General features: G+C 51.7%; 1 protein-coding gene across 2 annotated transcripts in view; it reads left to right on the top strand.

Moving 5' to 3' along the window:
* Nucleotides 1-24,857, top strand: part of Mgat3 (beta-1,4-mannosyl-glycoprotein 4-beta-N-acetylglucosaminyltransferase) — a 31,847-nt gene extending 6,990 nt beyond the window's left edge. Inside the window, exons 1-2 of one of the 2 annotated variants that reach the window (XM_021652432.2) lie at nt 2,333-2,852; nt 20,256-24,857. In XM_021652432.2, the coding sequence (XP_021508107.1) occupies nt 20,257-21,873 (1,617 nt within the window). In that variant the 5' untranslated portion in view covers nt 2,333-2,852; nt 20,256 and the 3' untranslated portion in view covers nt 21,874-24,857. Of the gene's footprint in view, nt 1-2,332; nt 2,853-20,255 lie in introns of those variants that run through there. The other variant, XM_021652431.2, reaches the window with a different exon arrangement.
* Nucleotides 24,858-26,167: the final 1,310 nt, after the last annotated feature.

The following is a 26,167-nucleotide window of genomic DNA, read 5'->3' as shown; positions in this document are numbered from 1 at the left end:
GACAGCCAAGGCTACACAGAGAAACCCTGTCTCGAAAAAACCAAAACCAAGCAAGCAAACAAACAAACAAAACAAAAACAGAAAGAAAGAAAAAGAAAAGAGGAGGAAGAGGAGGAAGCAGGGGAAGAGAATTGGCCAGAACTGGAGGTTAGAGGGCCAGCAACAAGGCTTACTTGCTGGTTCCTTGTGTCTCTGTGGCAAAGGAAAAGAGTGATAGACAGACTTCCGGCTTAGCTCCTGGAAGTATAGGAAAAGCAAAGCTGAATCCAGGTGATTGTCATCTCAGCCAAGAGAAGGGGCTGAGCTAGGGACCTCCAGGCCTCATTGTCAGGAAAAAACTGCCCATTTCGTAGGAGGAACATTGAGGTCTGTGGCACTCAGGACTTACTCAGTGGTCCACAAGAAGAGGCCAAGGGTGCTGATGGTCTGTGATAGCCCAGGGCTCTCTGTACCACCATACTACTCATACTGCCCATGTCCCCAAGCCAGGGATCTGGGTGAGGAGAATGGAGTTCTCAGAGCTCTGAGCTCCGGTCCTCTAGTGCGCAGGAAAAAGCCTGGTAGAGAAAAACGCGTGTTGCCCCAAAGCTGGCAGGAGATCTATGGAGATGGTTTATTCCAGAAAAAAAGGTGCAGGGGGAGAGGGAGGGCCTGTGAGAACCCAGGCCTGAAGGAACCAGCAGAACAGGAGAGTGGCCATGTTGCTCTCTTTCATTTGCTGCTTTCCTAAGACAGATAAGAAGCCATTAAAGCAGGAAAATGAAGTTTAGTCTTCGAAAGGCAAGAGAGAAGAAAAGTTCCCTGATGACACTTAACCCCTCCCTCCATCCGGTTCTGCTGCCAGGACCTGTGGGCAGCTTTCCTGTGGCGATAGCTTCCCTAATAGGATTTTCCTAGTCTTAACTGTATGTGGTACAAGGCCACACTTTTCTCCTTCTCCTTCTCCTCCTCCCTCTGTTCCTCCTCCTCTTCTTTTGAGACAGGATCTAGTGTAGCCCAGGCTGGCCGTGAACCTGACGTATGAAGATGACTCTGGACTCCTGATCCTCCTGCTTCCAACTCTTGGAGTTACTGGGCTATGTAAGCCCTTATATGCCTGCCTGTCAGCACTTACTGGGTCTTCTAGGTGAGAGAGTTAAGTTATTGACTGGGTGAGGAAGGTCTCAGGGAGGCCAAGAGTTAGCTGGGTGGTGGTCTCATGGAGGCTGTGAATAGTGGGCTCAGCCACCAAAGCTCTGATGGCTGGCCTCCTGTGTCCCAAATGGAGACTGTTAGATCCTGACCCAAGGGAAGGCTCCTATGGCAGAAGGGTCCAGCCTGTCTTTGCTATGGTACAACTGCCCCCTTTGTCCTTGCCAACACTCAGAAATACCCTCCCATAATATTGAGTCACCCTAATGCCCTGTCATCCTGACAGGGTCTGACAGCATGGGAAAGTAGTTAGCGGCCTCAAGCCTGTGTCTCGGGAGAGCCCCGGGCAGAGAGCAGAGCAGATGACCGGCACAGAGTGTTTGCCAGCAGGCTGCAGGAAGCTCAGAACCTACCGACGCCCAGACCCAAGAGCCCTCACCTGCTCTGCCGGGGGCCATGTTCATTGTGAGGCTGTAGATCCAGGGGAGGACTGCAGGGTGTCATCCTCTGCCTCTTCCCAGTTCGCGTTCATTCTTTCACACAGTGGGAACAGCAGTGTGGACATGGTGAGGGGTGAGGAGGATTCTAAGTCTCTTGTTCCAGCCATTCCTCGCTCCCTACATTCGTTATCCCCATGTGCAGGGCGGGGGGGGGGGGTGTCCCTGCAGTTGTTATAACAGGCAAGAGGAATGATCTGTGAGAGGCAAGAAGAAAATCCATTTCCTACTAGCCACCTCTAGTCCTGCTTGTGTGCGATATGGCCTCGTCCTACAGAAAGCACAAATCACCAGGTTATTAATCACCTCCACTCCCAGCCTCCTAGGTGGAAAAACACATTAAATATCTTTTCTCTTAAAAATTCCTTAGCTTGGCAGTAGTGGTGCACGCCTTTAATCTCAGGACTTGCTAGGCAGAGGCAGGTGGGTCTCTTGAGTTCAAGGCTAACCTAGTCCTACAGAACAAATTCCAGGACAGCCAGGGCTACACAGAGAAACCCTGTCTTGACGCAAACATACAAACAAACAAGAAAGAAAGAAAAAGGAAATTCTTGGTTTCTTTTGTGTCCTCCACACCCATGCTCCTCCCAGCCCTGCGTGGCTCACTCTACACTGAAGGCTGAACTCATTTCCTTATTTCCTTTGTCTCCTCTCTGCACCTCTGTCCCTCCATCTGGAAGAGGACCACAGGGAAGCCACTTCTCCAGGGGCTCGGGAGCTTTGAGGTGATGTGACCGGCGACTCTAGGACCTTGATCATTTTCCTGAGTTGCAGACCAGACCCGAGAGGCCAGCGGTTCTGCTGAAAGCTTCAGGTGTGGCCTCAAAGAGGGCCAGTTAGCCACTCAGCAGACCACGGTTTATTACTTCTTCTGTGTTAGCTTGTCCTTGAGCCTGAGTCATCGGACAGCCGAGCAGGCTAGAAGCCTCAGCTCTAGCAGGTAGCCCAAGCTACGGGACAGGTGTGCGGAGAGAGATTGCCGGGGAGCTTGCAGCCTCCCGGCATGCTTGGACTTTATCCTTGTGTGTGGACATTATTTAGGGGCCGCTGGGTCCAAGAAAGAGAACAGTAGTCTGGGTCCTGAGCACCTGACTGGGGCTCCCTCAGGAAGGCTGCACGACTTTCCCGTTGATTGCTGACCATGGGGTCTAAGATGACTGCCAGCCTGGCTGGTTCCTGGAGACATGATTAGAAGTTCCTCAGAGAGGCTGTATCATCATCTTGGTAAGTGCTTGCATGAAAAATAAAACAAAAGGGGGGCATGACAGCTCCTAGGCATGGTGGGGAAGATGGTTTATTGTAAATATGAGGGAGACCATTGCCAGAGGCATCTGGAAGGGCCTGGAGTGAACAGGACCAGCAGACTGACCTGGGCTATGTGTGGGTGGGGATTAGGGGGTTAAGGAGTAGGGGGAAGAAGAAGTGAGAGGGACCTGGAGCCACAGCCAAGAAGCCAGAAGGCCATAAAAAGGGATTTATAACCCAAATGGCTGGTTTATATAGGGAAGAACAGCTTGGGGAAGAGCCAGCCCCTGGGCCGGGGCCTACCAGCCGGGAGGACCCGGTAACAGGTAGAGACTGAGGGATGCTGGTAGAATCTGGCAGCCAGCGTCAGGAGGGAAGGTTTGGTTTTGTTTTGTCTGTTTTGATTCTCTGTAGGCCATGGGACAGAGGAGGGATGATATTCAAGAGGGTTGTTGAATGGAAGGACAGAGGGAGGCTCTTGGGGACCCACTAGGTGTGTATGACTAGCCATAGTCATCACTGAGTGGCCCAGACAAAAGAATAGCAGGCATAAAGAAGTTGCCAATGCCTCCTTTGGTGCCAGGCTTGGGTCATAGGTTATCAGCTTGCTTGTCAGAGTAATCCATCTGGAGCACACCTTGGCTTGCCCGCAGAAGCTAAGCTGGCCTCCTGGAGCGCTGCTGTGTAACCAACGGCCACGCTCACCTCCTGGGTGCCTGCTGTGACACCTGTCCCTCACTCTGTGGGTTGCCCCTCACCCCCACATCACAAGGACAACGTTAGGAACAAAGCTGCCTTTCGAGGGGCTTGACTCCATCAGCAGGGAGGTCCTGAGAGGATGGGGGAGGGGGAGGGAGCACCCCTTCCCTCCCCCAGCCCTCTGGGCTGGAGATAGAGCTAAAGTGGCCCTTTGTACATTGTTCCTGGAAGGCTGGAGCCTGGGTGGGAGGTGGGAGGGGCTGGTACTGCTGGGACAAGACCGTTGATCTCAGCAGAGGGTGTTGAGGGGACTTTCTGGGGAGGGGGGAAGGGAATGGGATTTTCTTGGCACTGAAGTCAGGGAGGGTGTCCCGACAAGTATGAGTACTTAGTGTCTGGGCGCATCCGCTGGGCACCCCTGAGCCAGACAGAGCTCGTCACTGTCTATGTGAGCCCTTTCTCTACGGTTTCCTTGGGCCTGTGCATTGTTTGGTTCCAAAGTCTTTCAACCAAGCTGTGTCGTGGGGGTGGGGAGAGAAAGTAACCCTTTGCTCCTGTGGTCGACATTCCTGAGGGCAGGGAGACATAAACAAGGGCCAGCAACAGGATGAGCTGTGGGGTTGAGACCTGAAGAGGGGGGAGAGGGGAGGTTGGGCCCAGGGGTCAAGAAGGCCTTGTGCTGAGGCTGGAGAGATGGCTTGGAAGTTAAGAGCACTGGCTGCTGTTCTGGAGGTCCTGAGTTCAATTCCCAGCAACCATATGGGGGCTCACAACCATCGGTTGCCTCATGCAGGTGTATATGCAGGCAAAACACTGTGTATATAATAAACAAATCTTAAAAAGAAGGCGGCGGCAGCCTTGGGCAGTGATATCAGAAAGAGGCAGCCAGCACGCAGAGATCTGAAGGAAGGGTGCTCCAGGAGGCAGCGACAGCCAGTGTGAGGGCTCCAGGGTGAGGCTCAGCCTGGGGAGGATGGGTAGGGAGGAGGAAGGTGAACTTAGGGAAGACGTGAGAGGCCGTCTCAGCAGGGGTCTGTGGACACCCAGACCAGCCTTTCATTCTGGGTGTGACATGCTTTGAGCAATGGCGGTAGAGGAGGAGATGTCTGGATGGGTCCATCATTGTAGTGACCCTTGGTTGCTAGAGAGGGAGAGGGGTCAAGTGTCCTACCAGGCACGGGGTGAGGCTAGGCACAGCAGGAGTCTCAGGAGCTTGTGCAGCAGGCTCCCTGGTTGACATCCTGTTTAGTTCTTGAGAGAGAAGAGAGGGTGGCTGATTTTACCCTGCAGACAGGAACTCTGAGGCTCATTTGGTAAGTTGCCTGCCTAGGATCACTTAGTGGTGGGGATGGAGAAGGGCCAGGCTGAGTCTAGGTCCTTTCAGGATGCCTCAGAGAGCCGAGCTTCCCCACCACCACTGGGGGGGGTTAGTCCAGAATGTTTATTTTGACCCTTTCAGCCCCCATTCCCTCTGGCCTTGGCCTCAGGAAACTGAGAGGTGCCTAGTCTTACACTACTACCCAACTTCAACCTCAAGGTACCCCCTGAAGCTGTGCTGGAGAGTTACTTGTGCAGGGAGCACCCCACTTTTCATTCCGATTCCTGGCAGAGCTGGCCTTGGCATGACTCTTGAATTTGCCTGCTCTCTTGTTTCCTACTGCTGCCGAGACAGGGCCACCTTTTTGGGCGTGGGAGGCTGTGTGGCTGGGAGTTGAGGGGCAGGGACTCCTGTCAGATCCATCCCCCACTGGCCTCTGGGTTCCTGAAGATGCCTGTGATGAGTTCAAGTAGGATATAGTTCAGTGAGGGTCAGGGGGTACCAGCTACCACAGAATCTCACAGGCGCCAAGTAAGTTCACCTTCCTCCAACTGCTCTCACTTCCTCTCAACACTGTTTAGTTCCTCTCTGGCCTCTTCTGTTTTGAAGGCTCAACCCGGCACCTCTCCCCAGCTCTACCCGGCCTCTCGCTGCAGAAGTGGGAAGGCCCCTCATCTACCGGGCATGGTATTTTGGCTTGGTACTTTGGCTTGGCATCTCCTTCCCGCTGAGGGGCAGCTGGGCCAGTATGTGCCCATCCGTGTCACCTGGCAGTTAGAGATGCTTACACACAGAAGGGAGGGGCCGCCTGTGGGCATCCTGTTTGTTCATTGGTTTGCAGGATATTTATTGCACTGATGTTTGCCGAGTATCAAGTGTGTTTTTTGGGGGAAGTGGGGGCAGGACTTAGTGGTTATAGCCTGCTGGGAGGGTGAACTGCAAGTCCAGGGCTTTTGAGTGGGCTGGGCTTGGAGACTGCTTCAGGGAGGTCGAGGCCATACTGAGTTGTGTGGAGAGGGAAACCTCTGAGTGGAGCTTTGTGTGCAAAGCCTGGCGAAAGCCCGGTGGGCCCCTTCTGCAATGTGAGTGCTCAGAGCACTGCTCACCTGCCTTCAAAGTCCACCACAGAGAATGAGGGATGTGGCTGGGCCAAAATGGGACTCCTAGGCTATTTAGGGGATCTCCTCTAGGCTTCCAAAGTCTCACCTGTGGTCAGCCACACAGATCTCAGTTCTCTGGTGGATGGAGAGCTTCAGGTCCATGCTCCACCGTGCAGCTGTGGGCTACTTTTAAAGGGGGCAGCACGGGTTCTTGCCCTGGATTCGTCCTCCTCGGCCCCCCTGCACAGAGTCTTTGGTCCAGCCTAGCACTTGGCAATGAAAGGCTGGAGGACAGAAGAGTGTCAAAGTCATCCTTAACTCTATAACAAGTGTGAGACCAGCCTGGGCTACGTGAGACCCTGTCTCAACACAGGTACACGCAGCGAGGCAGACAGCTAAAGGAAGAGACAGAGACCTTGCTTTCAGGCTAGGCACATCCTCCCGCCTTTACCTTCCATGTTCTGAGAGTTTCCCCTGGGGGTGGGGTAGAGTCCTCTGCCCTGAGAGTAGAAAAAGCTCAGTGGGGCTTTTTGGTCCCTCTGTGGTTGGTCACCTGCACTTGGCATTGACAGCTCCAGGAAAGAAAAATGCAGCTGCTTCCTGCCTCGCCCAGCGCCCAGCTTCTCTGGGAGAGCAGGGCTGCCTCTCCAGCTACCTGGTTACCTAATTTACAAGTGAGACCTGAGGCCTGGGAGGAGGTGGCACTGGGAAGCCAGTCTGTGTAGACAGCTGTGCTTGTTGTATGGCCCGGCTGAGATCAGCTTCCGGTCACATAACTGACCCCTTGTTTAACCTGGGGCACCAAGGAAGAGACATAGAAGCTTGGACTGGACTGGGTGTCTCCAGACAGGTAGCAGGTTGTGGAAGGGTGGGCAGCGGTGGCCAGTAGGGACCTGGCAGTGACCCCCATACAGGTGGAGTAATGAGGAACGTGGCTTGAGGTAGAGTCAGATAGCCTGGCTTTTCACCTGTAAGTAGCCGTGTGTGGCTGGGCTCAGGATGCAGTACGGGCTGACATAAAGTACTCTGAGCGTTTATGGGGGTGTCTCAAGATAGACCCCTATAGCCCCCACAGTTGCAGGTCGCTGGAGAGCTGTGGAAACAGGTTTGCAATCAGGCAGGGGAACAGTAACACCCGAGTTGCAGGTTTACCAGCCTTGGAGCTCTCTTCCGTTGGTCTGAGTTTCCAGTGAGCAGGGCCAGGGTGAAGTTCAGAGGTGAGGATGTGAACAAGGAGGTTCCTATGGAGGGGCATGGACAGGGCGTGTTAGGGACAGTCAGGGAAGGAGTCTGCCCTCTGTGGAAGGGTCCTGTCTCGTGAGGCCCAGGTCTCCTCTTGGACTTTCCTCTCACTTCCTCGAGTATCGAGTATCAGCTACTCCACGTCATACTGTGAGGGACTTGACATATGGCAAGTTCCTGTGGATGCTGGGTAGAGGTGAGGAGCTGCCGGCTGTCCCTCCAGACCTCCAGAGAACTTAGGGCGTTGTGAACTGTGGTTTTAAAGTCCCTGCTGCCCAGCCTAATGATGCACTGTGGGAGCTCGCGCTAGTCCAAGCTATTTGGCAGGGTAGGCGGGTGCAGTGGGATCCTTGTGGTTGCCTGGTCACTCTTTGAAGGCAGAGAGATGCGTGACTTGAGAACTGCAGATGTCGGACTGCCACCAGCCAGGCTGTCCATCCTCCAGGCAGAAGGAGGGAGGGTGGCACGCGGTGCCTGGCTGCAGACAATACTTCAGGCGTCAGCTGCCGCCATGAACGGGATGATGATGAAGGTGGGAGTTCCTGGGAGGCGGGGTCTGATCTCACTCTGTCCACCCCTGCCTGGTTAGAGGGTTTAGCTGCATGTGATCTCCTCCGAAGACCCTTCTTAACCCTGATGCCCTCTTCAGCCTCCTCATCTGTGTCCTCTGTCCCTCTGTGCTGAGCTCTGTAAGGGCTTTGTCCTTTGCTCTGACCCCTGCTACAGCTGCTCCCAAGTAGCCATCCTTACCTGTTCGCCCACCCGAAGCCGGTGTCCTAAACTACAGGAACTGTGTCTCCCCGGCTCGCTCTTTCTCTCACTGCCCTCAGTTACCATCCCTGTACCTCAGCCGGGCCTGGTGGACTCTTTGCTCCGCATTGGGCAACCCCACAGTCTTGCTGCAGGGGACTGCTCTGCATGAAGGAAGGCCATATCTCTGAGAGATCTGAGCTGTGGGCCTGAGGTAACACATGACTTGTTCTTTTGATTTACCCACATCTGCTGTGGTCTGGCCACCTCCTGTCCACCTCTGGCCTGCAAAGGGCTTTGGACAGGGACCCTTTCCCATTCCTGGCCTGTTCTTTGTGGAATGCTGTTCCCTCTGTCCATCTGTGTATTCACACCGGGCTAGAAATGAGTAGAGTGGTAAGGGTCCGTTTGTCACTGGCACCACATGGGGCATCCATATGGCCATCATTTGCCCTCAGTTGTTCCTCAGGTAGCTGGAGGCTGGGGATCCATCCCTGCACCCCAGGTCTCTCTGGCCGTGATAAGAAACCTCCTATAAGGCCTTGGCCAGGTCACTGCCCTTTTCTGGACTCTGTTCTTTTGTTGATGGGGACACAGTAAGGCTAACTAGACTTTATTTTAAAAATATTTTTGAAAATTTATGTGTTTTTTTTTTTTTTCCCAAGACAGGGTTTCTCTGTGTAGCCCTGGCTGTCCTGGAACTTACACTGTAGGTCAGTCTGACTTCAAGCTCAGAGATCTGCCTGCCTCTGCCTCCTCAGTGCTGGGACTAAAGGCGTGCGCCATCATTGCCTAGCTGACTTATTTCATTTTTATGAGTGCATGCCAGCTTCGTCTGCATGCGTGTGTAACATGTGTGTGCCTCGTGCCTGAGAAGGTTAGAAAAGGGTGTAAGAGCCTCTGGAATTAGAGTTCGTTGTGAGCCACCGTGAGGGTCCTGAGAATTAAGGCCCGGTCCTCTGCAAGAGCAACAAGTGTTCTCAGCCACTGTCCCCATCTCCACAGGCCTGTCAGACTTTCTCCTCCTGGCTCCCTTTTCTGCCTCCGAAGCATTGGTTTCTCTCCTGTAGCAGACAGTTAGCACATATCAGGCCTCGAGTGTTCAGCTGCTACCGGATCGGCCAAGAAGTTCCAGGCACTTTAATAAATGTCTGAGGAGATGGCTCAGTGGTAGGGCACTTGGCTAGCATGCTTGGGTTTGGTTCAATCCTCAGTACTGTGAAGAATAAAAATAAATATTCCTGAAGTTTCTCCTGTGACATGGATCTTGTTCTATCCCTATTTGATGGTTGAGGGAATGTGGAGATGGGTGGGATACAGAGAATGCTGGTAATCTGGTTGCAGGGTCTGAATACAGTCTCTGGATACCTCACTGCCAAGTGATGACCTGGGGCCACTTCCCTTCCCACTCCTGCTCTCTTCTAATCCTGAGCCCAGGATCTCGCCCTAGCCCTAGGTCACTGTTATTCTCCCAACCTTACTGCACATTGGGTATTGCTTAGCATCCCACATCCGCTTCCTCGTGGCTCTGATCTCCTCTTCTGTCCTCTCGGACCTTCCCCAGCTTCTGCTTACAGCGCTGCAGCCCTCCCTGGCTCTTGCCTAATATGCCAATGTGTAAAGCTATACCTTTGCCTGCAATAGTTACTGCCTTACTTAGGGTTTCTATTGCTGTGAAGAGATAGTATGGCCATGGCAGCTCTTATAAAGGAAAACATTTAACTGGGGCTGGCTTATAGTTCCAGAGGTTTAGTCCATTATCATCATGGCAGGAAGCCACACCTGCTCCAGCAAGGCCACACCTCCTAATAGTGCCACTCTCTATGGGCCTGTGGGGGCCATTTTCTTTCAAACCACTCCTTGGTCCCCATAGGCTTGTAGCCACATCCATCTTCAAAAGTCCCCATAGTCTATCACAGTCTCAACTCTGTTCAAAAGTCCAAAATTCAAAGTCTCTTCTGAGACTCATGTAATCTCCTAACTGTAATCCACTGTAAAATCAGAATCAGATCACAGATACAGATACGATATCCAACATATAATGGCGCACAGCATATACATTATCATTCCAAAAAGGAGCAAAGAGAGCATAGTGGGGAAATACTGAACCAAAACAAGATGGAAAACCAGCTGGGCAAACTCCAAACTCTGCACTTCCATGTCTAATGTCAAAACACTCTTCAGATCTCCAACCCCTTTCAGCTTTGTTGGCTGTAACACATTTCTCTTTCTTGGGCTGGTTCCATGCCCTGTTAGCAGCTCTCCTCAGCAGGTATCCATGGCTCTGGCATCTCTAATATCTTGGGGTCCCCAAGGCAATCCAGGCATCACTTTCACAGCTTCACACAGTGGCCTCTCTGGGTCTCCGTGCAAGGACACCCTTGATGCACAGCTGGCCTCAGTGGCTTTCCTTAGTCACAGACGGAGATTCCACAACCTTCTTCCTTCTATCCTTGACTCTAAAGCCAGAACCACATGGCCAGAGCTGCCAAGCTCTGCTTTCGGGGCCTGGAACGTGGCCCCACTGTTCAATTAACATTTTCACCCGCTTTCTGTTTCTGATGGTTTCCTTTCCTTCATTGCCTAAGCTTGACTAACCTAGAACCTGATCTGTAGATCTGCCTCTTGAGTTCTGGGCTTAAAGGTGGGTACCACCATGCCTGGACCTAAGCTGTTCTTATTATGAATACAATGTTTTGCCTGGATATGTGCCAGAAGAGGGCACCAGATCTCATTGTAGATGGTTATGAGCCTCCATGTGGTTCCTGGAAATTGAACTCAGAACCTCTGAAAGTACAGACAGGGCTCTTAAACTCTGAGCCATCTCTCCAGCCCCTAAGCTGTTCTTTATTTCTTTATTTTCTTATTTTTCATAATTTTGGAAACTTAGCTAAGTGGGGATCTTGCCCTGAGGTGACCACTCCCTTTATTCCGTTTAACATCAGGATTTTTTTTTTTTTTTAATCTTGTTATTTCCTTGAACACAGGACTTAGCTCCATTCCAATTCCTGGGACCCATTTTCTCCTCCAATTGCACTTTTTCTATTTTTCCTTGTTCAGCTTGCTCCTTTTCATTATGGGTCTGCATAAGAGTGAATGCTTACAGCCACACAACAGAGTTGATACTAGGCTGTTCGGAGATTTCCTCAGTCAACGAAATTAATCCAAAATCTTTAGTTTAGCCTCAGGCAGATTTTCTATTTATTTATTTAGGACAAGTGTAAACAGCAGGCAGCCACATTCTTCACCAAAACAGCACAACAACAGTCTTTAGGCTACACACTAAAATTCATCTTTGCAACCCCTTGAGCTGGGCCCCCTCAGCACCACTGTCTTCCATGCTCCTGTCAGTTTGGCCCATTAAGCAGCACTTAAGGCACTCTGCCGCTTTTCTAACCCAGCGTTCACATCCCTCCAAACAAAAGCATGGCCAGGCCTGTCACACAGTACCTCAGCCCTTGGCACTGACTTCTGTCTTAGGGTTTCTGTTGCTATGAAGAGACACCATGAGGATACCAGTGGTGGTTTTTTTTTTTTTTTTTTTTTTTTTGAGATAGAGTTTCCCTGTGTAGCCTTGGCTCTCCTGGACTCACTCTGTAGACCAAGTTGCCCTTGAACCCACAGAGAACTGCCTGCCTCTGCCTCCCCGAGGGCTTGGGATTACAGGTGTGCTCCACCGGCAACTCTTACAAAGGAAAGCATTTAACTGGGGCTGGCTTACAGTTCCAGAGGTTTAGTCCATTATCATCATGGCAGGAAGCACGGCGGCCTGCAGGCAGACGTGGTGCTGGAGAAGTTGCTGAGAGTTCTGCATCCGGATTGGCAGGCAGCAGGAAGAACAAGTGAGCCGCTTGGCTTGGCATGAGCATTTAAGACTTCTAAGCTCACGTCCTAGTGACACACTTTCTCCAGTGGAGCCACACCTACTCCAACAAGGCCACAACTCCTAATAGTGCCACTGCCTGTGAGCCTGTGGAGGCCGTTTTCTTTCAAACCACCACAGCTACCTAGAATGTATAGGACACCACTCTGCTAGGATCCACAACCATCCCACTCTCCCGGCTGGCTGTTCCCTCATCTGCCCCCATCATTCTGGTAGGGTTGGTGCAGCTGGCTTACCTGCCTCTCTGCGTCCGCCGTCTCTGGATCAATCTAGTGCAAATTTCAATACAGTATAGCCCTTAGTGCATGTAGCTACAAGAATTAGATTGTTCCTCCGTTGCCAAAGTCAGGTTCAAGTTCTCAGTGGCCACATGTGGCAAGTCGCTATTGTAATGGAGAGTGCAGGCTGGGTACATTTCCATTGTCATAGGGACTGCTGTTGAACAGCACTAAGGCTGGCCATGTGGGTCATCCTCAGGCACAAGCTGACCAGGTTCCTGCTGCTCACAGCCTCCTGGAGCCTGTGGCCAAGGCCTGCTTCCACTTAGGAGGGAACTGTGTGGGTCTCAAGCTCTGGAGGGCAGTGAGTCTGCACAGGTGAGTGAGTGAGTCCTGCTGCTTTACCCTTCTGAGCCTCAGTTTCCTCGTGTGTAAAATGGGAGGGTAGGCTCTTTATTTGAGAAATAATTGTGAAGGAAAGGCATGTAGAAGGTTTCTAGCTGGGGATGGAGAGATGGCTTAGTGATTAAGAGCACTGTCAGCTCTTCCAGAGGTCCTGAGTTCAATTCCCAGCAGAGGCCAGTTAGCAGGAGCTAGGACAACGCCAGCCAAGGGCACACCAGGTGCCAACTGGGACCTGATCAGCTCAGGCCAGCTCAGGACCATGGAGAGCTCCACAGTCATGTCTCTCACCCTCATGACACCTGTCAAGTGGCTGTGCCCTGGAGTTGCTGATGCATGACTCTGGTCACAACCTCTAGAGGGTAATGGCCAGACTGAAGCTGGTCCTGACTCTGAGGTCATGGCTGGGTCATTATGATGGATAATTTTGGGTGTTACCCTAAACAGGATTAAAAAACACCTGGCCATGCATGATTTCCGAGTGTCCAGAAGCTGTCTCTGGGGAAAGACAGGTGAGGGGGAAAGCTCTGCCTTCAGCATGGGGGACACTGTCCAATGGGATGTGGGCCTGGAGCAAACAAAAAGGCAGAGAGTGAATTCCTCTCCGCTAGGACTGGGGCACTTCTCCAGAATTCTCGCTTCTCTGGCTTTGGGACTGGAGGATTCACACCAGTGGCTTGTGAACTCTCCAGCTTTCAGCCTTGGACTGGGAACCCCACCAGGCTTCCATGATTCTGAGGTCCTTAGACTTGGACTGGACCAAACAGCTGCCTGCTGGGGTCTCCGTCAGAGTCATGCGACTGTACCGACCAACCTCCGAAACACGTGAGCCCAATAAATACCCCACCCCCTCCACATTGAGCCATCTCTCTGTCTGGAGAACCTGACTCCCAGCTGTGTGGGGCTTGGGCTTAGCAGCTTCCTGTTACCTTCCAGTAAGAGCCAAGGAAAAGGGTGTGGGAGGGGAGGGAGACATAGATGAGAAAGTCTGCCCCGATCATACTTCCCACTGTCCTACTGACACCTCAGCTTGGCCTCAGCCTCCTGTGTCCATGATGTAGTTCATCTCCACCCTTTTACCCATCCAGCCAACAGGCCCAGTCCTAGGGGCAGGATGCATCTGATGGGGTAGGTCTCTTGGGGCACGATGCCATTCCCCAGCTCACACCTGCCTCGGCACGCTCAAGATTTGTGTGGCCTCTACAGAAGAGCCCCAGCTCTCCTGCTTGTTGTTCTGGGATGCAGATGAGCACGCCCAAGGCCATGTACATAGCAAATGGCAGACCTTGGGGTTGGATGGGGCCATCTGCACCCGTGTGAGTGACAGTGGATACCTTGAGAAGGTTCCGGGGAGGCCCCTGGAGAATGGTTGGTGAATTTTCCTGGCTCCGGTTGGCCCTAAGTATAGACTCCTGAGCTTTGGGATCAGTCTCGGCAGAAGGGCTCAAGGGCTTTGTCCTCAGGAGAGCCGCCTGCCTGGGCCTTGAGGGCAATCAGGTTCTTCATCAGTAGAACTTGGTTCTCAGGCAGCTTCTGGGATCCTGGGTTCCAAAAAGGGGTTCAAGCCAGGTGCACCCCGGGAAGCAAGATAGGAATGGGGTAGTGTTCAGCAACAGCTCCTAGAGCCTGTCCTGGCAGCTGTGTGACAGTGGCCTTATCTGGAGCTCTTATCTGAGGAAAGTGAGAGCAAGGAGCCTTTCAGGCATGCTGATGGGAGCTCCAGCCCAGGTCTCTTCCTGGTCCCAAGCAGACGGTGGTACACAGTGGCTGCTACCCAAGGCCATTCATGGCCTGTATGGTATCATCGTATCTCCCAGAGTTGACAGTTCCCTGCCACCCTTGTCAGACTGACCCATCTGTCTACAGCCCTCCATATTCCACCTTGGAAGCTAATTTATTGGGGAGAGGGGGCTCGGGGAGCAGCACATGTAAAGGGCAGGGGACAACTTGCGAGAGTTGGTCCTCTCTGACTGTGTGGATCCCAGTAATGAAGCTCACGCCATCAGGCTTGATGTCAAACTCCTTTACCTGCTGAACCATCTTGCCAGCCCATTCTCCCCAATCTACGCTCCCAGCCATGGCCTTGGGCCCTGCATGATCTGGCTACTCGTGTTTTCTCTCAGTTCACTGACCCCAGGAAGGTATCTTAGTCTTAGCCTAAACCACTGAAGCACAAAGGTGTGATTCTCAGTCTGAAGCCAAAAGATGGGAACTCAGGAAGCTGCTGGTCTAGGCCTTGGAGTCACAGGGTCGACAAGAGAAGGGAGAAACTTGCTCTGGTGCCTCCATTTTGTTCCTCTTAGACTCTCTTCTGGTTGGTTGGTACCCTCCCCCGCCGTATGAAGGTTGCACCTTCTTTGCCGCAGCCTCTATACTGCCTTGTCAGTCTTACTCTCTGGATGCGAAGAAATGATGAATGGCCAATTCCCCACGTGTTCCTTAATCCAGTGATTCAGTCACACTTCTCAGGGAGCTTGTCTGGCCACCCCATGAATCTCTCTGCCCATCCTCGTCCCCATCCTTTATGTCTTCTTTGTTACTTCCCGGGTCCGAACTCTATCCTGCACAGTATTGTGTGACCCAGCCCACACTGACAAGCTCCCCTTGGGCAGGGTTTATCTCTGAGAGTTCTCAGTGGCTGAGGAAGTGTTAGCGGCTAAGGGGCCTGCCCGCTGCGTGTGGGATCAACTTAGCAGGTGGAAGGGGCTTATGAGAGCTTTCCCACTGGCCGAAATGCCATCATTGGCCCTTGTTAATCGCATGTACACTACTGACCGGCTGTATTTGGCAGTGTGCAGGTTAGTTGGTCCCTCTGGCTACAGTTTCCTCGTCTACACAACCGGGATGACACGGGTACCTGCTTTGTGCTGGGGAGGTTATGTGAGGAGGTGCATGTAGCGTGCTCAGGGCAGTGTTGGTGTGAGGCAACAGGCCTCAGTGAAACTTGGTAATGGAGGCAGAAACATCGCAACAGGCCCAGTGTGCTCCTGAGTATTAGCCAGACAGACAGGTTGGCCTGGGGACTGTTACCCCAGACATATGGCTTGAATTTTCCTATTTGACCTTCGGGCCCTGTAGACTTAAGTCATCTCACACTTTGTTTTACCTGAGATAAAGTTTCAGCCCCTAGAAACTGAGCATTTACCTCAAAAAGACCAATTTGGATTGCCAAGATTTTGGTGAAATAATTGTTACATCTGCTCCTGTGTCTACCAAACCTTCAATTTCAATATCATTCGTAAACATTTTTAGTTTAGGCCCCTGATCATCTATAGCAGTTTGCCAAAATACTTGTTTTCTGGTCTCTCCTGAATTTTCTGTTTTGTCTATGGAAACTGCTCTGATTGTGATATCTGGGCTACTGTATCCAGAGTAATGGTGTTTAATTGCTCTCCGGATGAGTTTCTCTGCTGCTGACCTGAAATGGCCGACTTGAATTTTATACTGAGGCCTGTGAAAGGCCCCCATTTGGCATTTCCCAACGAGGGGTTACCTTCTTTGTCCCTTAGTCCTATGCTGGCATGTGCCACACCTTCAGCATATTCTGGAAGGCTCCAGCCTTCTTTTGGAGTTAGCTTGGCTCTGCCTACAGTTCATTTCGAAATTGCCTTGCTTGCCACAGTCAAGACACTTGAAAGTTTGATTTTTTTTTTCTTACAACCTTTAGAGATTCTTTCTCCTATTAAAGTGAGAACCAGCCAGACTTTGGAATTGTTACTTTTATGAAGCATCGCTTGTCTCCAAAGTCTGGCTTGTTCTCAAGTCTCTGCTGGTACAGAAATCAGCATCTGAATAATACAAATAATAAAACCTATACACAGTGCCCAAGAGAGTATTCCAAAGCAGCCACTCTCTGTGCCTTTCCCAATAAATGGAGCTGTATGACTTTGTGGTATTCCTAGGCTCCCGATTGCCAGGATGCCTTTCCCCTCAGAGCTGTAACATACTCGTGGGTTGGAGCTAGCAGGACCAGGGCAATGTGCTACAGCAGGCATGCTTGTCTTTCCGCATTCGTTAGGCCTGGTTCCTTCTGCTCTACCTGTCAGTCTTGTGTAACTGGTCTTACCTCTTCAGAAAGGGGCTGGAGTACAGTGGGAAGAAATGAGCACACACACACACACACACACACACACACACACCCTGCCCCAACTTTGGGATGCTGACCTCTTCCCTCAATTGAACCAGTGGGTATATATAGCCCCATCTCAGCCTGGGGATAGCTGATACTTGGCAAAGGTCAGGCTCCCACCCTCACTGTCTTCCCTGCCTCTGGTCAGCGGTGTAGGGTCCACTTAGGCAGCTAAGGATGCAAGAATTTAAACCGGAAACAAAAGAGCATGTTATGTCTCTAGTACTGGCCTTTCCCTGCCTTTCAGGACTAGCAGTTGGACTATTCCTTGCTTGCTTGCTTGCTTGCCTGTTTGCTTGTTTGCTTGCTTGCTCAGGGACCCTCCTGCAGTGATACCACTGAGGCCAGCCATGTAGCCCTGAGCAGGTCCCTGCAGTATCCCAGGCCCTGGTCAGAAAGGATGGCTCTTGGTCTCTAGATTGTGCGTAGACCCTCCTAATGACCACATAGATAAGAGAAGATCCTGCTGGAGGAAGTCATTGGGTCCTGTATCTCTTGTGAGTACAGGGGTTCATTTAGCAAAACAAAGGGAAAAAGCTAGGAGTGTTTTGTGGAATTTAAAAGGAAATGAAATACCTGTTTCTATTAACATGAAAATCTTTTAAATTCATCACTGATTGAGGAAAACAATTGGATTAGATTTAGTGTTTAAATCAGATTTATGAGTTATACTAAGCCAGGAACAAAGAAATTGACTCTAATTGTTCATGCCTAGAAACCAGTCTACTTTTGATGTTGTTAATGATGTGGTATGTTTTCTGTTGTTGGTGGTTGTATTTTGTTTTGTTCTTTGCTTTGTTTTATTTTTGAGACAGGGTCTCACTGTATAGCTCTGACCAACCTGGAACGCTGTGTACACCAGGCTGGCTTGGAGCTAAGAGACATCTCACCACTTTCTGCTTCCTGAGTGCTGGGATTAGGGGTGTGTGCCAACAAGCCTGACTGTTTGTTTGTTTGAGGCAGGGCTTCACTGTGTATGCCTGCCTGTCCTGCAACTCACAATGTAGCCAGGCTGGCTTTGAGTTTGCAGAGATCCTCTTGCTTCTGCCTCCTGAGTGCTGGAATTAAAATCATGGGCCACCATACCCGGCTACTGTTTTGTTTTTTTGAATGCGGTGGCTATCTTATGCTGGGTTTAAAGGCCCCCTTTAAACCGCCCTTACTTTATTTTAAAAATGGTGAGATTTCTGGGATCTGGTGGCTCACTCCTCCACTTTTTTCTCTGGGAGGCTGTGGCAAGAGGAGCGAGACCCTATTTCAAAACCAAATGAAATGTGTTTCTTTGAGATTTGTGGCATTGATACAGTCTAGGAGTTTGGGTTGGGTTTGTTTTCTCTGCCAGTAAAAGAAGTACAAAGCAGGTGACGTGAGTGTAACATGTAGCAGTAGAGAAATCTCAGAGCCACCTGCATAGGGCAGACTGCGCTGAGGGGCACTTTGGGTTCATCCTAACCTTAGCCTAACAGATCAAGGTTAGGATGACGTGAATTCTGAGAGAATTAGAGTTTGAGGGGTTGTTTTTTTTTTTCCTCTCCCTTCTAAATAATGGCCTGTTTTTGTTTGTTTGTTTGTTGTGTGTGTGTGTGTGTGTGTGTGTTAGTAACCTATAGTTCCTGCAGAGTGGAGTAGAACCTCCATATAGCTCTTATTTATTTAGGATTTTTGAGACAGGGTTTCTCTGTGTAACAGCCCTGGCTGTCCTGGAACTTTGTAGACCAGGCTGGCCTGGACCTCAATCTATAGACCAGGCTGGCCTCTGCTGGGATTAAAGCTTGCTACCACCACCTGGCTCATGATTGCTTTTAAAGAGAGCGCAGCTCCCCGATAAGGGAAGCTCTGCTCCCATCAGGCATAAATCCCAATGGGATCTACATATTTTACAGATTAGAGGTGGACCTTTAGACCCTTGTTTCATTAGGTAGCATGGCTAAAGCAGTTTCTGTGGCCTCAATGGGAGGTCCCAGTTAACAAAATAAAGAAACCAAGGCAGGAATTCCATCTTCTAAGCTCAGAGTCACTTTTGTCAGTTGGAGATTTCTCAGCATCTAGAGAGGGAGAGAGGAGAAGTTTAACCCCAATCCAATTTTAGTTTAAAACAGTTAGTTGGACCGGGTGTGGTGGTGCATGAAAGCCTTTAATACTCAGACCTCCACCTGCAGAGACAGGCGGGTCTTTGTGAATACAAGTCCAGCTTGGTCTACACAGCAATTTCCAGGACAGCCAGAACTAATAATAGAGACCCTGTCTCAAAAAATAATAATAATAAATAAAAGAAAGAAAGGAAAGAAAAAAATGTGTAGACATGTTCCTCACAGGTCTCTCTCTCTCCTGCTCTCTCTCTCCTTCCTTAAATGATTTAAAAATTTTTTATTTTATGTACATTGGTTTTGACTGCATGCATTTATGAGGGTGTCCAATTCTCTGAAACTGCAGTTACAGATGGTTTTTATTTGTTTTTAAGATTTATTTATTATTTATCCAATACTCTGCCTGTATGTATGTCTACACATCAGTAGAGAGCACCAGATCTCATTATAGATGGTTATGAGCCACCATGTGGTTGCTGGGAATTGAACTCAGGACCTTTGGAAGAACAGCCAGTGCTCTCAAACTCTGAAGCCATCTTTCCACCCCCCTACAGACAGTTTCAAGCTGCCACATGGGTGCTGGGATCTGAACCTGGGCCCAAATAGGAAAGCGGCCAGTGCTCTTGAATGCTGAGCTATCTCTCCAGCCCATATTCACAGGTCTCTGGTCACCAGTTTAACTGACTTGCTAGGATATACAGATATTAGAGGTAGGAGGTCTGAGGGAACCTTCCTTGTTAGAGAGAAGAAGATAAAATCAGGAGATTATCCCAGGATGGGGAAGGTACCGACAAATTCACAAACACGTTTCTATCCTTTTGGGGTTTGGCCTGATTTCTTACCTTCATGGTGGTCCTCAAATCCCAAGACAAGATCTTTCAAACTCCTAGGTTCTCAGTTTTTTTGTTTGTGTGTTTGGTTTTTGCAAAAATGAACTGAAAACCTTTTGTTGGTTCTCTCTTTCTCTGTCTGTCTCTCTCATATACACACAGAAAGAAAGAAACAAAGAAAGTAAAGAAAGGAAGGAAGGAAAGGAAAAGAAAGAAAGAAAAGGGGGAGGAAAAATATGAAAAACAAACAGTAACCTAGGTCAGTGCATCAACAAGCCCCTGAGCAGCTTGACACCCTATTCTCTGCCCCTTGGAGCCTGCCAATCTCTAGGACAGTTTCCACTTGGCTGCATTTTGCCCCAGGGGCCAAGCCTAGCTCAAAGGAGCAGCTTCCTGTGTGGAGACAGGAAGCACAGGGGTCTTGGTAGGTCAATTGTTGTTGTTGTTGTTATCTGGAGACAAGGTCTCTACACAAGCCTGGCTATCTTGGAACTCACCATGTAGACCAGGCTGGCCTCCAGCGCACAGAGATCTGCCTGCCTCTGCCTTTCAGGTGCCGGCTTTTAAAAGCGGGTCAGGACAGTGAACATTTGAGGAGAGAAGGTGGGTGACTCAGGGCAGGACACTGTCACAGGTGACTGCAGCTAGGATTCCCCTCAAGTCCCCTTTCTAGGACAGGAGCCTCAGGCTGCCCTGACTTCTTGCTTCTCTGCCTTTTCTGCAGGATGAAGATGAGACGCTACAAGCTCTTTCTCATGTTCTGTATGGCCGGCCTGTGCCTCATCTCCTTCCTGCACTTCTTTAAGACCTTATCCTATGTCACCTTCCCCAGAGAGCTGGCCTCCCTCAGCCCTAACCTCGTATCCAGCTTCTTCTGGAACAATGCCCCCGTCACTCCACAGGCCAGTCCAGAGCCGGGCGGCCCCGACCTGTTGCGGACCCCACTGTACTCGCACTCCCCCTTGCTCCAGCCACTGTCCCCCAGCAAGGCCACGGAGGAGCTGCACCGGGTGGAGTTCGTGTTGCCGGAGGACACCACCGAGTATTTTGTGCGCACCAAAGCCGGAGGGGTCTGCTTCAAGCCAGGTACCAGGATGCTGGAGAAACCTTCTTCAGGGCGGACAGAGGAGAAGCCGGAGGTGGCTGAGGGCTCCTCGGCCCGGGGTCCTGCTCGGAGGCCTACGCGACACGTGTTGAGTGTGAGGGAACGCTCGGGCAGCCGAGGCACTAGGCGCAAGTGGGTTGAGTGTGTGTGCCTGCCAGGCTGGCACGGCCCCAGCTGCGGGGTGCCTACTGTGGTGCAGTATTCCAACCTGCCCACCAAGGAGCGCCTGGTACCCCGGGAGGTGCCCAGGCGGGTTATCAACGCCATCAACATCAACCACGAGTTCGACCTGCTGGACGTGCGCTTCCATGAACTGGGCGACGTGGTGGACGCCTTCGTGGTGTGCGAATCCAACTTCACCGCCTACGGGGAGCCCCGGCCACTGAAGTTCCGCGAGATGCTGACCAACGGCACCTTCGAGTATATCCGCCACAAAGTGCTCTACGTCTTCCTGGACCACTTCCCCCCCGGGGGCCGTCAGGACGGCTGGATCGCAGACGACTACCTGCGCACCTTTCTCACCCAGGATGGGGTCTCCCGCTTGCGCAACCTGCGGCCCGATGATGTCTTCATCATCGACGACGCCGACGAGATCCCTGCGCGGGACGGCGTGCTGTTCCTCAAGCTCTACGACGGCTGGACGGAGCCCTTCGCCTTCCACATGCGCAAGTCCCTCTATGGCTTCTTCTGGAAGCAGCCGGGCACGCTGGAGGTGGTGTCGGGCTGCACAGTGGACATGCTGCAGGCCGTCTACGGCCTGGACGGCATCCGCCTGCGCCGCCGCCAGTACTACACCATGCCCAACTTCCGGCAGTACGAGAACCGCACGGGCCACATCCTGGTGCAGTGGTCTCTGGGCAGCCCGCTGCACTTCGCGGGCTGGCACTGCTCCTGGTGCTTCACCCCCGAGGGCATCTACTTCAAGCTCGTGTCGGCGCAGAACGGCGACTTCCCGCGCTGGGGTGACTATGAGGACAAGAGGGACCTCAATTACATCCGGGGCTTGATTCGCACCGGGGGATGGTTCGACGGCACGCAGCAGGAGTACCCTCCTGCAGACCCCAGTGAGCACATGTATGCTCCCAAATACCTGCTCAAGAACTATGACCAGTTTCGCTACCTTCTGGACAACCCCTACCGGGAGCCCAAGAGCACTGTGGAGGGTGGGCGCCGGAACCTAGGCTCCGACGGGAGGTTACTTGCTGCCAGGGGCAAGTTGGATGCTGTGGAGGGCTAGCGCTGCGCAATTTCACAGGGCCGGGCAGGCTGGGATGATGATTGCTCTGGTGTTCTCTTTGGCTTTGTAGTGTCCCCGGGGGCTCTTGACAGAGCCAGGAGTCCTTGGAGATGGTCCCCTGTGCTCAAAGCCCGTGGAATTAAGGCTTAGGCCTTTCAGCCTGGAACAGAAAGGCAAAATTAATCTTTTCCATTATAGGAGAGAGCAAGCCCAGGAATCTATGCAGCATTTTGTCCCCAAGAGTGCTGTAGGCGAGAGGTGTGCCTGGAGAGCATAGGGGGGTCTTCTGGGGCTGGGTGGAACTTCAGTCTAGTTGAGAGAAACCCACCTTTGACATCCTGGACTGTTGGCCTGTAATGGAAAAGGAGGTATGCTATGCCAGGAGTTCCCAGGGTACTGTATATAAACGCATTTGGGTCCAGAAGCGAGAGGAGACTAGAAAGAAGGGACTAGAAAGTGTCTGCTCTTGACCTTGGCCAAGAAGTTAGGGAAGCATTTGAAAATGGCATCCTGAAGAGTGAGAGAGAGAGAGAGTGTGAGTGAGAGAGAGAGCAAGCACTTTGCAGCTTCCTCAGAAGTGCTGGACCCAAGAAATGAGGTCACTGCTGGCGGGGAGGATGGAGCTAGTGGCTGTCAGTGACCCTACCTCTGTAAGCAGGCTGTAGAACCTTCCTCTGATTCCAAATCTAGCCTTGTTGCCGTCTTGTGGGATGCCAGCCAGCTCAGCCGCTTGCAAAGGACTCCAGGAGTCCAGTTCTCAGGGTGGGACAGCCAGTATAGTAGGATGGATGGGAGAAGGAGACTGACACAGACCTCCATAGCCCTCTCTCCTTCCTCCTCACTCTCTGCTGGCGTCTAGTTTTCCTTTTTTCATCATCCCAGCTGTAAGCGTTCCTGTGCCCCGCCTCCCAAGAGCAGGCTGGAGACCAGGAAGGAGCCACAGGGTTTTCTGGGGCCCGAGAAAGGACCTGAAAGTCAGTGATAGGTCAACCCATTCCTCTTAATTTGCCTTGTGAGGGTGTGCAGGATGTACTTAAGATTCGAAGCTGCCTTGGCAAGCAGCAGTGAAATAAGACCAGCTTGTTTCTAAGTAAGTAGCCTAGGGGAGGGTGGTCCAGAGCTTGTATGGAGGTCAGCGTAGCTTCACGCACAACTTCTGGGTCTGGATAGAGTGGCTGTGTGCCTGCCCACATGGTAAAATGAGGAAGCATGGACTCTTTCCTGTGAAGGTTAGGAGTCAGATATGTCTGTTGCTTCTAATGGCATCTTATTGGTCAGGACTTAGCTGCATGGCTACAGGTATTTGCAAGGAAAACTGGGGAATGCAGTTTTGAGCAGGGCTGCCGTGCGCCTGCCTCAGCTTGAGAGTTCTGAATTACCAGCAGCACCTTTACAGGAGGGGTGCAAGTGATTGCTCATCATGGGACCCTACTCTCTCCCTGCCTGCCCTGGGATTTGAGTGGGGACTTACTTGTAGGTGTACGGGAAGAGTGGGTGCCTCTCCCTGAGGCCCCCGATGTTCCCTTGACGCCAGTATGCAGGGCTGCCTGTGGAACGGTCCGTGTTTGTGCGTGCGTGTATATTTATGGGCATGGGTGCATGCTTAGTGTGTATTGTACATGTCTGTATCCACGTGTCCCTGTACAAAGCTGGTGCGCATGTGTAGGAGCCCAGGCTTGGCTGTCCTCTTCCTTAGGACCTGGAGCCCATAGTCTCATCTCCTGTGGCTCCTCAAGATGCCCGAGGCAGGAAGCCCTTGGGGGAACCTTGAAAGCAGGAGGGAGAAGGGAGTACAGGGTCTGTCTGTCTGTCTGTTTTTTTCAGTGGGAGGAATGGAATCTTCCTAGCTGGAGGGCTGTTCAGCCAAGAGCCCACCACTCCCTCAGCCCCTCTTGATTCACCTCTTCCTCTCACCAACACCCCAGTTCTCCAGGATGGATCTCATATTGGAGGCGTCCTGAGGAGTTTCCTTTGATGCGGCTCTCTCAGGAGCAGTTTGCCAGATAGTGGGCGTGGTCTGAGGGCAGTTCTGGCGACCAGGCACAAAGCAGCCTGAGGGGCCCCTGTGGCTCCTCTCCTCCCGTTGAGGAACATCCCTCATGGAATCTCCCCTTCAAAGAGCCTTCCTCTCTGGTTCCTCTTGGGGCCGAGGGGTGACTCCAGTAGTCGGGGTGCCCCAGAGACTTCTGGGTCCATCTGAGACAGGGCACTGTCCTGAGATACCTCTGGGTACTCCTGTGTACCTCCCCCTTAAATGAAATTCTTACCCTATTCTCCTGGTTCCCTCACCTGCTTCATAGATGGCCCCATTTCAGGAATTTCAGGGCTCCTGCCCACCGTGACCAGTTTTCAGGGTGGGAGAAGGACACTGGGAAAGCACATAGCCTCTGGGCCGGCCTTCCCTCTCAGACTAGTAGGGGGGAAGCTAATAGAACAGTTTCAGCTAGGTAGGAAGAGGCCTGACCGTGGGCTGAGAGACCACCTGGGTGGGGTGGGAGCGAAAGAGTTTCACATATAACCACAGCATACACTGGGAATTTAAGGGACGGGGGACCCAGGACCATTCCCCCAACATGAAGGGAAACCGAACTGAATGTGAGCGTGGGCACATTCTCCAGGAACCACTGGCCTGTGACCTCTAGACCCGAGGGGCCCTGTCTGGGCCTCCAGCTGGCCTCATTCACCCGGGGGTCACTGTGGTTGTAGAGGGCAGGCATGATGAAGCTTTGGGGGCAAAGGTGAGATTCAGGGTGGGAAAAGAGGACACACCCCAGCAGAAGGTAGGGCCCTGGAAAATGTGTAATTTAAGGACACCAATAATAATAATAATAATAATAGTATTATTTTTTTTGTAAAGGAAAAAAATCAATATGTACATTCTGAAATCATTTTCTCTGTAAATGGTTGAATTTCATTTCACCCTTAAAGGGATGCTTAAAGGAGAAGATAATATTAATAATAAAAAAGCAACTGCAAAATCTGGAGGGGCTGTGTGTGTGGCCAGTTTGTGGGTACTCCAGGGCAGAGATGGGTGGGAACAGACAGCTCTGGGCTTGCTGCTAAATCTGGACCTGTCAGGCATGAGGTCTTCCCGAGGACTGGATATATGGGAGAAGTCCCTTCACTTAGGGATGTGATCACCTGGAGCTTGTGTTTCCTACACAATTCCTGGAATTCTAAACAGCAGGTTGTTGAGTGGGAGGAAGAAGGAAATCTGTATTCTAAAACTGGTTGCACCTCCCTGTGGGGTCAGTAGGACCCCCTAGGGATCTAGGTAAGCGCCTTGGTGGTCACTCCGACTGACCTGCTTGGAGCATCTGAAGAGCATGCTTCTGCCTGTGGGTACCCCTTACACACAGCGTCGGTCGTGGTCACAGGGCTGCTTAAGTTCTGGACCCGGGGGAAGAGAGTGACCTCTTGTCTGGGAACGACCATCTCTCTCCCCAGATGCTACAACAGTCCCTGAGACCTTGGAGCACGGAGCCTCTTGTCTGTGGCTGGGTCCTCAGGACAGTCTCAGACATGGCAGATCGGACTGGGTCCTTTGTGAGGGAACTCTGTGACCTCCACCCCAGACTGCAGCTCCAGAAGCCAGGGGTGACAGCACTGTTAGTGGCCTGACACCTGAGGCCAGAACTGCCCAGGTCTCTGGCCGCATTCCCAAAGTCCAAAAGTAGTTGAACAGGTACTTGGGGTAGGGTGGAAGGTGAATTCTGCAAAACCCAAGAGTAAAGATGAAGGCACTCCAGCCTGGCCAGAGGAGGGCGGCAGCAACCTTCTCACTATTAAGTTTGTTTTGGGGTATATCCTCATTATCATCAATATTTAAAATACTTTTGGGGGGGTCTTCTAAGACAGGTCTTCTCTGTGTGGCTTTGGCTGTTCTGGACTTGCTCTGTAGACCAGGATGAACTGGAATTCACAAAGATCTGCCTGCCTCTGCCTCCTGAGTGCTGGGATTGCAGACATGACAAATAATACTTCCCATCCCCCCCCCCCCCAGGCATTACCTACTAAATCGTTAAAGATTTGGCAGCGAAATTGTAGGCTGAAAAAAAAATCTCGTGATACAGTGCATGACAAGTTCAAGTTCACCTGTGGCCAGAGTTGATGTCCGTGCGGCACTCCACGCTTGCACACTGAGGAGGGAGAGACAAAGGAGAGAGTGAGTGCCGTGAGACAGCTAAAGCTCCTAGCTAAGCCAGGCATGGGCCCACGTCCAGGGACACAGCACATTCTCTGCTGTTCGGAGGCTGGCAGTCATTCGGGAACACAGACGAGGAAGTGAAACTCT

Source organism: Meriones unguiculatus, chromosome 8 (genome assembly GCF_030254825.1).
Source record: "Meriones unguiculatus strain TT.TT164.6M chromosome 8, Bangor_MerUng_6.1, whole genome shotgun sequence".
In the NCBI taxonomy this organism is placed as follows: Eukaryota; Metazoa; Chordata; class Mammalia; order Rodentia; family Muridae; genus Meriones; species Meriones unguiculatus.
Note: the sequence above shows the minus strand (reverse complement) of the source record. Positions and strands in the feature narration are given on the sequence as shown.